Raw genomic sequence first — 12,403 nt, 5'->3', positions numbered from 1 at the left:
CGGCGGGGGCCCGCCGGGCGCCCGCCGGGCGGCCGGCGCCATGGGCACGGTGCTGTCGCTGTCGCCGAGCTACCGGAAGGCCCCGCTGTTCGAGGAGGGGGCGGCCACGGTGGGGCACTACACGGCGGTGCAGAACAGCAAGAACGCGAAGGAGAAGGGCCTGAAGCGGCACTCGCTGATCTCCGTGCTGCCCTGGAAGCGCATCGCCGCCGTCTCCGCCAAGAAGAAGAGTTCGAAGAAGGTGCAGCCCAACGGCGGCTACCAGAGCAACGTGACCCACCTCAACAACGAGAACCTGAAGAAATCGCTCTCCTGCGCCAACCTCGCCACCTTCGCCCCCCCGCCGCCGCCCTCGCCTCGGCGCAGAAGGCGCCCCCGGCCGCGCCCGCCGCCGCCGCCGCCACCCCGCGCCGGGTCGTGGTGCAGGCGTCCACCAGCGAGCTGCTGCGCTGCCTCGGCGAGTTCCTGTGCCGCCGCTGCTACCGCCTGAAGCACCTCTCGCCCACCGACCCCGTGCTCTGGCTGCGCTCCGTGGACCGCTCGCTGCTGCTGCAGGGCTGGCAGGACCAGGGCTTCATCACGCCGGCCAACGTGGTCTTCCTCTACATGCTGTGCCGGGACGTCATCTCGGCCGAGGTGGCCAGCGACCACGAACTGCAGGCAGTGCTGCTCACCTGCCTGTACCTCTCCTACTCCTACATGGGCAACGAGATCTCCTACCCGCTGAAGCCCTTCCTGGTGGAGAGCTGTAAGGAGGCCTTCTGGGACCGCTGCCTCTCCATCATCGACCTCATGAGCCCCAAGATGCTGCAGGTCAACGCCGACCCGCACTACTTCACCCAGGTCTTCGCCGACCTCAAGAAGGAGAGCGGCTCCGAGGAGAAGGGCCGGCTGCTCATCGGCCTCGACCGGTGAGCGCCCGCCGCCCCCCGCGCCCCGGACACCGCGCCCGCCCGGCCCGGAGCCGCTCCCGGGGGGATTTGCCCGGCGGGGAAGGGCGGGAGCCGCCGCCTCCCCCCCCCGGTGGGACACGGGGCGTTCGGCCGCCTCCGGACCGGAGCGCAGACCCCCGGTTCCCTCCCGCGCCGCCGCTTTCCAGCCGCCGCCCCCTCCCCATGCTGCGGGCCCGGGGATGCTGCGGCTCCGCCACCGGATTGATCCCAGCAATTCATGGATGGGGGGACGAGAACCTCCCCAGCCGATATCCCCCGGGAGCGGAGCGGGGCTCCGCCGGTCACTGCATCACCGAGACAGAGCCCAGGTAGGGGAAAAAAAAAAAAAAAAAAAAAAAGGAAAAAAATTCCTGTAAAGGCTCCAGCGCAGGCGGCTGAACCGGCCCGGTCGGGACTCACCGGCAGCACCGGGACAGAGACACGGGCACGGCCCGGGGACCCCCCCACCCCCCCTTCCTCCCTCATCCCCCCCCTTTATTTATTTTCTTTGAAGAGACTCGAATTCCCGAGCGGGTCCGGGTGACGGGAATCACCGCTACTGTTCATGAGATCAATGTGAAATGTCTTGTTCCCATCGTGCACTGGTCATGAGTATTGTGTAAAGGATCTACTTGAGTGTGCAAGCAAGGGGAGCCGCCACATGCTGCTATATGAATTCTTCTAGAACAAACCCAACGAACTGCAAACCTGCGGGGGGGAAAGAGAAAAAAACCCTTCTTTCTTCTGTCATTGTTGCTTTTCCAGTGGTATTGCGCATGCAAACAGGAGCAATTTGTGTCTTCGGGAAAAAAAAAAAAAGGAAAAACGCATAAAAAAAATAATAATCAAAAGAAAAACCTTAACGAGAGATGGCTGTAAAATTACACCCATGCACAAAGACCCGCCACCACCCCGACACCGCAGTCTCGAGCCGGTATTCCCGTATCAGGCCTGGGGACTGAGACCTTCTTTTTGGGTTTTATCGTTTTCTTTTCTCCGTGTGCTCAGTTCTAGTTTAGTTCTGGTCCATCGGGCGTTAAACTGGCGAACAAGAGGGAGAAATAACGTGCCATTTATTTTTATTTTTGATTTTTCACTTGAAGCTCTTCATGGCTGTACATTGGACCCTGCTAATGATACATGTGTACGTACGTTTTTTTAGTGCAATCTCTTCTGTAGATCTTTGTTGACCAAATTGGTGGGTATTGTTACTTATTAATTTATATTTGTCTCATTTTGTATGTATGTGTATAGTGTGTTTGTAAGTATGTGTGGTTTATAACCCGACCGACTGTGTCATGGGGCTCAGTGTGCCTGTAATTTAATCCCCTCCCCTTATTTTTATTTATTTTTGTACTGTGCTGATTAAATAAAAATGCACTGACCATCCATTACACGGCAGCGGCTCGTGGCCGAGTCTTTTCTGCGCTCGGACGCTGGCGGTGGGATTTGTGTTGACGACAGAGGCTTTAACGCAGCCGCCGCTTTAATCGCGTTACCGGCGCCGGGGTCACCCCGTGGTGGGAGAGCGGGGGCAGCAGCCGCGGGGGGAGAGTCGGGATACCGGGATAACTGGGATAACTGGGATATCGGGACAGTGATCCCTCTGGGCATCACCTCCCCCGCGCCGGCAGGAACGGGCCGTGCCATGGTGGGATGCAACTAATTGCTTTCTTTTATTATTTATTACAGTGAATTATGTAAACAAAATCCAGGTCCATTATAGTAGGGTTTTTTATGCTCTTTTACACATAAAATATCAGCGATTTATTAAAAAAAAAAAAAAAAAAAAGGTTCATTGCATTATCGCCCCCAGCTGAGAATCCAAGTTTCAATTTAGAAATAGTTAATTTATGGGAAAACCAAGAATATATATATTTTATATATTTTTATATATTTTTATATATATATAAAACCAGAGCAGGAACAGATAATATATTTTATAAGACACATCTCATCACAATATTGCCATCTCATGGCAGGAGAAATTTCCCAAGCTGTCCATCCCAATTCGTTGCCGTCCATCCCAATTCCCTCCCACCATTCTTTTGGAGGGACAAGGGTACAAAAGTGCTGATCCCACCCCCAGCAGGCCGGGGCGGGGACGTTTGCACCAGGACAGAACTGGAGAAGTGCAAATGCAAAGGCACAGCAGCGCCGGGCGTTCCGGGAGCGTCCCCGGCAGGGCGGGGGGGTCCCGCGGCTTTGGCGTTGGTGTCGCTCCTCCAGAGGAGCCCATGGAGGGTGAAAAGAGGCTCCGTGGAGGTTCGGGGTGCTCCCCGGGTGGTCCCGGAGCGTTGTGTGAGCGTGGTGGGGTCGGGGCTGCCGCTGTCACCTCCTGGCCCAGCGCTGACCCCTCGGGGTGTGGGGTCTGGAGGAGCCCCTGCCCAAGGGGACCCCTCCAGACAGCCCAGAACTGCACACCGAGAGGGGCACTGGGGGCTGGGGGGTGCTGGGATGTTCCCAGGGCTGGTCCAAGGCCAGGGACAACGGGAATGGGAGAGCTCTGGCACGGGGCCTGTTCATTCATGCTCCACATCCCTGTCCCTCCCTGGTCTCGGGGGTGGCACTGGGACACCAAGGCTGCAGTGACCTGTCCCGTGCCCCACGTCCATGGCACGGCTTCAGGAAACCTTTGTGAGTGAGGAGCCTCTTCCAGGCTTTCTAATTCCCAAAATGCTCCATCAAACAAGTGCTCCCCATTTGCTGGCCGGGCTGGGACCCCGAGGTGGGGTCACCCTCAGCTCCCCCATCTCCAGGGCTGGGAATCCTGACCTGACCAGCAGTGCCAGGACAATCCCAATGTACAATCCCAACAGCCTGGGCTGCTCAGGAACCACAGCAGTGCCCAGCACAGTGGGAATAAACCACTGAGGAGATCCATGCCCCTCCACCAAGAGAGAGCTTGGGGTTATCTGGGCTGGCCAGGACAAGCCCAACACCCCAACACACAGCCCAGTGCTGGGAAGAGCCAGGAAAACTCTTTGGAGGGAGGAGCCTGGTGCTGGCAGCTGGGGCTGTGCCAGGTTAATGTTGGATAGTGCAAAGCTTGGCCCCCAAAGCTCCCCCTGTTCCTGGGCTCACCCCTGCCGTGGGTCCCTTCAGCCCTCCCTAACCCCAACGCTGGCACAGACACAAAGCCATGCAGATCACCTAAAATTCAGCAAGGCCACATGGTCCCAAAGGGAACCCACCGGCTTCAGGCCCTTGGAGGGGGTAATTAAGGCAAAAAGCAATGCAGGATTAATGAATCCAGGCCCTGCACTGGGGAGTCCCCTGTCCAGCCAAGGTGCCTCTATGGGGGGATGAATTCCCTGGAGAAAGCAGCAGCTCTGGAGTTGTCTCCAGGTACCTTCCCAGCCCCGTGTGCCTGGGGGCTGGAGGATGTGGAGTGTGGCAGGCAGCCCTCCCTCCCCAGCCTGGCTCTGGTTCCGTGGGGATCTGGCTCTACAGAACCTGACTCCCTGAGCTGGGTCTCTTTGGTTCCTCCCCTGGAGGCTGCATCATACTGCAAAAACTGACACACGGGAAAGGAGCACGGAAGGGAGAACTGGAGGGAGGTGAGGGATCAATGTGGGAAAGGGGAGAAGGGGTGGAAGTACCTAGAAACTCTTTTTCAGACTAATTCCAAAGGAAGAACTCTCCTGATATTCCAGCCTGGTTTGTAATGTGGAGAACAGGTCACCGGCTATTTTAGGTCTTCATTCCGTGCGAATTTGGCTTTTCTAAACCCCTGGAATTCGGGTTTTCCAAACCTTGAGCTTCAGAGGCTGCTTTAGGCACCTGGCAAGTCGCTGCTGAGCATCTCCCGATGGATCCCGGCGAGTCCCGGGGCGGGGAGGGCGAGCCCGGCCCCGCTCCGGGGGAGGGGCCGTTAATTGCCCGGCACGCAGAGGACGAAGCCGGAGCGGTGCTTGGTGAAATCCGGCTGCGGTTGGTTGATCTTGGTCTCCACGGACACGGTGCATTTCCTGCCGTGCAGGCTGCACTGCACCGGGTTGGTGACAGTGACGTGCAGGGAACGCTTCTCCCTGCGGGAAAGGGACACGGTCAGGAGGGGAGGGATGGGATGGGATGGGATGGGATGGGATGGGACGGGACGGGACGGGACGGGACGGGACGGGATGGGATGGGATGGGATGGGATGGGATGGGACAGGATGGGATGGGATGGGATGGGATGGAATGGGATATTATTGGGATAGGATGGGGTGGGGTGGCCACATCTGGGACAGGCATTTTCAGGTCAGGCACATCCTGCAGCCATCCCAAAACTCTATGTTAAGCCAGGCCTGAGCCCTGAGCCCAGCTTTGGGCTCCTGCTTGTGAAGCCTTCCACTCTGGGATTGGAATCCCATGGGAGGCCTCAGCTCCATGGGCAGAGCCCAGACCAGGTCAAAGGGCCCAGGGGCTGCTGCCAGCTTGGCCACTGTCCCCTGAATGACCCTACAGTGACCCCCTCCAGCTCTGTGCCTGCAGCAGTGACAGGGACATCCCTGGGCTGAGCTCAGACTGAAATAGAGCCTGGAACATGGAAGGAACCACAGGAGGGGTGGTGGCTGATCCCAATTCCCTCTCAGATGGACAGACCAAACTGGCTGGGACAAAACTCTGTCCCTCCAGCTTTTGAACCCCCTAACCCAGCTTTGGCACTAAACATGATTTCTATGAGTGAATCAGGACTTTCTGACTCCCACATTGTTTTGTGTGGCTGTTGGGGTCACTGTCACTGGGGACATGAGGACATCCCAGCAGGGCCAGGATAACTGGCAAGAATGTCCCCCTTTGCTAAAGGCCACAAAGGCTCCTGCTCTAAATCCCCAAAAATTATCCCTGTGCCATAAGCAGAAAAATCATAAATCATGGAATCATTCAGGTTGGGAAAACGCTCTGGGATCATCAAGCCCAACTGTTCCCCCAGCAGTGCCAAGGCCACCACTGACTCCTGTCCCCAAGTGCCACATCCATGTGCCCTGGGCAGCTGTGTCAGTGCTGACCAGCCCTTTCCATGAAGAAAGGGAAGAACCCAGCAATGCCAAGGCCCCACTGATGGCCTGGCTGCTCCAGGGGCTGGGATGGAGCTGAGGCCAAGCTGATGCCCCAGCTCCAGCCACGACCCCTTGGGACCAGCCAAGAACCCCCGGAGATCCCCAGGAGAGGAAAATCCTGCAGCAGATCCATCCCCATGAGCCACCACCAGTGGGAAGAGCTATCCAGGGACTTGGCCTTTGGGAATTCTCTCCTGTGACCTCACCCACACTTCAAATTCCCATATTTCCAGCATTTTAAGTACAATGCTGAGTGGTTTAGAATTGTTGACATTGACCCTGCTGCCTCTCTGGATGCTCCAAACACCCTGGGGGATGTGCTGGGATCCCGTTCCTCATGTTTGGTTCCCAGACTCCAGGTCTTGCCTGGTCTGAGCCATTCCAACATTTCCACTGCCATAGCCCAAGTCCTTTGAGCAGTTTTTACTCTGTTTCCATTGACAGACTGTTCAGGTGGTGTTACATCCCTTAAGCTGCATTTTTATGCAGTTCCCAAGTACAGATTTTCACCACTTAACAATGCTTGGTTGGTTGAAGGGGCTGGCAGGGCCCAGCACACAAAGCCTTCGTGTATTTAATGTTCTTACAGGTATTTAATGTTATTTACTCCTGCCTGGGTGAGCTGAGGCTGCAATCCCAGCTTAGGTTGCTATTTTTGCTGTGTCTTAGCAGAATGAGCCACACACAGAGGAGCCTCTCAGAGATCCCTGCTCCTTGGGAAAATCTCCAGCATCAAGTGTCCCTAACAGGGATAAGGGTGAAGGACTTTTCCTGTCCCACAGCAATTTCTAGGTGTCCAGGCAGAGGATCTGGGGAGAGGAACCTCAATAACCTGAATTGTGACCCCTAGCAGGACCTGGGCCTGGGAATGCGAAGGTCCCGATGCCCTGTGGCTGTGGGACCTGCAGGAAGCTGCATCAGTCTGGGTCTCAGCTGCTGCTGGCATGAGGAGAATCACCTGAACACAGGTGTGAGTGCAGCTAACGCTGTCCTGGCATGGAGGGATACAGAGAAGGTGCTCTGATCCTTGCCACGTGTGACAACCCCATTAAATTAAGGCTTCCCTCCCCCTGTCTCATTCCCAGATCCCACCTTGCCAAAGCTCCTTCACTCATCACATGCTGCTTTTCCTCGTGTGAGGGCTCAGCCTTAAAGCTTTTGCTGGGGGAGCAGGGCAGCTCCTGGACGGAGCAATCCTGAGGGATCTGTGAGTGCTCAGGGATGACAAACCCCTCCTTGGCGTCCCTGCTGGGCACCCCATGACACCAGCCCTGCCACCAGCCCTGCCACCAGCCCCAGGAGCAGCTGGAGCTGCTGCCACCTCGGGACTCTTGGCCACTGCTCCGGAGCTTGGTCCGAGGCCAGCGAGGGAGAGGGAAGGAAATTCCCCTTTGGTTTCCAGCCCACCTCCAGGGCAGCCTCGCTCCTGGAGCAGCAGAGGCACAGGGGTGGCAGCTGCTGGCTGCCCTGGGGTGCCCAGGTTTGCTTCTGGGCCCCAAGGGAGGGAACAGCTGCTGCAGCAGCTGGGAAAGCGGGCTGAGACCTTCCCAATCTCACTGCTACAAACGGCTTGGATGGGAGCTGCCTCCCCGAGCTCCAGCTGCATTTAGATCCCAAAGGAAGGGGCTGAGATGGAGATGGACCAGAACAATCCTGGATAACAACAAAGTCTCTCACAGGCAAGGGCAACACACAACAGAAATACCCTTTGGAGATCCGTGATGCTCAGCAGGACCCTGATGGCAGCAAAGGCAGAGACAAGTCCTACTTCCAATCAAACTTGAGCTGAAAAAGGAGTTTTCATGGCATAAACCTGTCCCACCACCTTTGGGGACTTTGACAAGGCATGGAGGGACAGGACAAGGGGGAATGGCTCCCACTGCCAGAGGGCAGGGATGGATGGGAGATTGGGAATTAGGAATTGTTCCCTGGCAGGGTGGGCAGGCCCTGGCACAGGGTGCCCAGAGCAGCTGTGGCTGCCCCTGGATCCCTGGCAGTGCCCAAGGCGAGGCTGGACATTGGGGCTGGAGCAGCCTGGGGCAGTGGGAGGTGTCTCTGCCATGACAGGGGTGGCACTGGGTGGGCTTTGAGGTCCCTTCCCACCCAAACCACTCTGGGATTCCCTGTGGGTGCCAGGCACTGCTGGGGCTGAGTCCAGCCCTGGCTGATGGCAGCTCTGGCTCCTCACCAAGCCCTGATGGAAGTCAAGTCCATCAGGACAAAGCGATGGGTGCTGCTGGGCTCCTCCTGGGCAATAACCCCACTCCTCATTAGCAGTGATTGCACCCCAGGTGACAGCAGGATGTGAGTGCTGGCTGAGCACGGCAGGGGAGCAACCCAGCCCCAGCACCCCTGAGGCTGCTGGCAGAATGGAACAGGGAAAAGAGATTCTGGGGGAAGTCAGGATCCACCCCAGCACTGCTCCCATCCTGCCAGGGAGCCACGTGGGAACGTCTGTGAGTGATGAACCACAGAGTGATTTCTGCTCATAATAAACACCAAGGTGTTGGTGCTTTCTACAAACTCAGGTCTTCATACAACACAGGGAATATTTTTGGGTGGAAACAGCCTCTGCTGACAGCTCAGCAATACCAGCCACAGCTGCTGATCCCAGGCTGGGGCTGCTCTTTGCCTTTTCTTGGTTCAGTGAACCAAGTGACTGGGGCACTTCTCCACCTACCCCAGCCCATCCCAGCACCCAAAGGACTTTTCCCAGCTCCCCTCGCCCTCCTGGCTCACAGGAGGAACTCTCCCAGCTCTGCTGGGAGCCCAGTGAGCAGGGTCTGTGTGTGGGAAACACACCCCAGAGCAGCCCCTGAGATGCTGCAGGAGCTGAGCACTGGGGCAATGCTGGCAAAAGGGAAACCAGCAGAGAAAGGAGGACTCCGAGTGGAAGCAGATCACTGGCCCATGAAATATGAGAGTTTTGACTGAGCATTTAATCCAGGACCTCGGGGGAAACACAGAAATGGCCACAGACATCTGTCAGAGCTGCACAGAGCACAGACACAGCCACAGCACCAGCACGTGGTGGGAAGGAAATGGGGAAGGGAAGGAGAGCAGGAAGATCAGAGGGAGTTTTGGTGAGGACAAGCGGTGTGAGGCTGAGAAGTTTAATAAATGTGTTGTTAAATGTAAATACAGGAGATGCCAGATTAGATGGGGCTTGGAGCAACCTGGGACAGTGGGAAGTGTCCCTGCCCATGGTAGGGGTGGCACTGGATGGGCTTTAAGGTCCCTTCCAGCCCAAACCATTCCATGATTCCATGCTTCAGAACAAGCCCAGATGACCTGGAATGCCCTGGAAGGAGCTACAGGCATGAGAACACAGCAAAGACTCATTGATGAAATATTCCCCAGTGGGAGCACAGCAGGATGGGGAGCTGGGAACACCCCAGGGACAGCAGCACCAGGCAGGGATGGGGAGCTCCAGAGCTGCAGCCCCATCTCTGACAGGGCTCCAATGGAACAGGGCTTTGTGAGGCTTTCCCAGGATTTTTTAATGAGGTGCTGTCCTATGGACAGAGTGGGAAATAAGCTCTTTTCAGAAGCAGAATTTGGGTAGAGATGGCAAAGCCAGCACAGTAATTGCCTGATTTTCATGACAACAAACCAGAGGGATTTCAACCAAGTGTGCAACCAAGTGTGAAATGAGGGCTCAGCAGCAATGAACCCACTGGGATGGATTCCAAAGGGGATTGCTTTAAACCATCAAACCTTTCCAGAGTTTAGACCAAGGCCTCTTTCTGGAAAGGCAGCACTGTGGGCCACCTGGTTGGCTTCCAGCTCAGGATATTCCGTGATTCTCTGGCTCCAAGGAAGCCTGCAGCTGCACACAAGATGTGAGGGCCACGAGGGGCAGGAGGGAGAACAGCCCATCATGATAATACCTTATGGAAGTCAGTGCTGCAGCCTCACCTGGATCCTGGCTGCAGCCTTTGAGAGGGTTCACCCATGAAAAAAAACATTAAAAAGGCTCCCAGATGAAGGGAGGCTGAAAAAAGAGCCCAAAAAAGCAGCAGCTATATTCTGCATGAAAAAAAAAAAAAAACCACAGGAAGCAGGGAGAGAGAAAATCAAGAGGTCTAAAAAAAGGCAATTTTCAAGGCTTTGCTTCCTAACAAGAGCCAAGGAGAAAAACAGGGATACTGAAAATTTCAGGGAAGGTTAAATCAGCTCTTCAGGCCACGTATGGTGTCACTGCTGGGGAGGGCTCCAGCTGTGGTGGCAGAGAAGTGACAATCATGGAGCCATAAAACCATGGAATGCTTTGGGTTGGAAGGAACCTTCAAGACCATCAAGTTTCAACCCCACCCAGTGCCAGCCCTGCCATGGCAGGGACACCTCCCACTGTCCCAGGCTGCTCCAACCCCAGTGTCCAGCCTGGCCTTGGGCACTGCCAGGGATCCAGGGGCAGCCACAGCTGCTCTGGGCACCCTGTGCCAGGGCCTGCCCACCCTGCCAGGGAACAATTCCTCATTCCCAATTTCCCATCCATGCCTGCCCTCTGGCAGTGGGAGCCATTCCCTGTCCATCCTGGCCTTGGACACTTCCAGGGATGGAGCACCCAAGGAATAACCTATACCAGGGCCTCCCCACCCTCACAGAGAGGAATTTCTTGAGCAGGGTTTAAAAAGCCACTGGATATAAGATAGGTAATAAACAAGGACATATCTGAGCTACAACAAGTGTCATTTGGGGACAGATAAGTGCTCTCTCAGGAGGGTTTAGGGCCCAGGCTGGGTGGCTGGCAGGGCAGGGATCAGGGTATATCTCACCCGAGCACTTGTGGGTTTCTGCAGCTTGCAGGACAATGATACTGTGGGCTCAAAGGAAAACTTACTGAGAAAATTATTCCCACAACAGCTTCAAAGGAGAAAAATAGGAATTACTGGATTTCCAAAGGGTACAGGAGCAAAACCTGCACTGAGACCTCAGGTGCCCTTTGTGTCCCCCCTGAACCAGCCAGCCTGTGGGAGCTGCTCCCAGGAAGGGCTGCCACTCTTCATGGGACCTCAAGAATCCCCAAAGCCACTGTCCCCAGGGAGCCAGGACACAAATGGCATCACATGTCAATAATTCTGGGTGGATATTTCATTCCAGAGCTGCAGCTGTGGCAGCTCAGCTCTGCCTCTCCCAGGGCAGGAACATCTCAAGTGTGGCAGCTCCAAAGTACCAGGTCCCACAGCCAGAAGAGATTTACACACTCAGAGCATAAATTCCCCTATGTAAGAGTCAGATGATTTTGACAGCATCATCCCTGTGACTCCCTGGCACTCTCCATCCTTCTCAGAGGGAGAAAACACCTTTCCCATCCAGGTCTTGTTAGAACACCCTGGCTCTTGAAAAAGGTTCAAAACAATGATTTACTGTCCTGTGTGATCCAGAAAGAACTTAATATTCTCTTTCCTTCTTGACTCAGCTGTGGGCTGTATTGAGAACCCCTCTGCACCTTCTTCAGGACAGCCCCAAAGCCAGAACAGGCAGCTCCCTTCACCCCAGGCCTTCCTGAGGAGAGGAGGACACAACCCAGGAGCCCTTTTTGGGTGCAGATCTCTCCCCTCTGGAGGAGGCACACACACAGGCAGTCTGTGACTCACACGTGCCATGAGGGAGATGAAAACATCTGAAACCACAAGGGCTTTGCAAAACCTGCCTTGTGAAAGCCTCTCAGGGTTCACAGGATGTTTCTCTTGAGCCTCACCGGCTTTTCGGAGCTCTGGCCTTGTCGAGCTCCTCAGAGCCAGGTGGCCTTGGCAGAGATCAGACATTAAGATGGATCAAAGCCATGGAAAAGAGACTACAAAGAAAGTCAGACACGAATCAAGGAGATCTCAAGTCAGGATCAAAAGGAGAATTTCCATAGTCAAAGGTCAGAGCAACTGCTCCAGGCATTTTGATGCCGGGAAAGGTCACTGAGCTGAGCACAGCTGCCAGGTCCCTCCTCACCGTGTGATTTTTCACAATTATCTGCAGTCAAGTGACACTTGAGACACTGAATTTTTTTTCCATCTTCAAAACCAGCAAATATTTACAGTATATTTCTTTTGTGCCTCGCGGTCTGCTCAGGCAGATCACCTCGGAGGCTGCCAGAAGTGCCTTTTCAGAAAGAATTTGTTCATGTACAGGGGAAGCACCAGGCTAAACTGTGAGCTCAGAACTCAACCCCTCCACTTAAGAAGTGGCTTTCAAGCCTTTCTGGCTCAGCCTTGCCCACTGAGTTACCAGAGCAAAGCACAGCCTGGCTTTGGGAACTGCTGTATTTCATCATCACCTGCTGAGCTGTGACAACAACGCTGCTTTTGCCCTTTTAATGAGCAACAGGACCTGTTAATATGTGTCTGTTCCACTGCAGTGCCACACATGGCACAGGGCACAGGGCAAGGCAGAGCCAAGGCAGCTGCACAGAGATGGTCCCTTCGAG

General features: G+C 55.4%; 2 protein-coding genes across 2 annotated transcripts in view; one reads left to right on the top strand and one right to left on the bottom strand.

Annotated features, from left to right (window-relative positions):
* The first annotated feature begins 6 nt into the window (after nucleotides 1–6).
* On the top strand, nucleotides 7–2,333 carry CDK5R1 (cyclin dependent kinase 5 regulatory subunit 1). Its single transcript, XM_041398994.1, is given in 2 exon segments — nucleotides 7–364; nucleotides 367–2,333. Coding segments are annotated over 2 exon segments (873 nt in total). The 5' UTR covers nucleotides 7–40; the 3' UTR covers nucleotides 916–2,333.
* A 223-nt stretch (nucleotides 2,334–2,556) lies between these two features.
* MYO1D (myosin ID) overlaps nucleotides 2,557–12,403 on the bottom strand; it is a 154,832-nt gene continuing 144,985 nt past the window's right edge. The window contains exon 22 of the mRNA XM_041398991.1: nucleotides 2,557–4,963. Coding sequence (XP_041254925.1) covers nucleotides 4,807–4,963 — 157 coding nt within the window. The 3' untranslated portion in view covers nucleotides 2,557–4,806. The remainder of the gene's footprint in view (nucleotides 4,964–12,403) is intronic.

This window comes from Onychostruthus taczanowskii, unplaced genomic scaffold, assembly GCF_017590055.1.
Source record: "Onychostruthus taczanowskii isolate IOZ18803 unplaced genomic scaffold, ASM1759005v1 scaffold151, whole genome shotgun sequence".
Taxonomy (NCBI): Eukaryota; Metazoa; Chordata; class Aves; order Passeriformes; family Passeridae; genus Onychostruthus; species Onychostruthus taczanowskii.
This window is presented reverse-complemented; position numbering and strand designations above follow the sequence as displayed.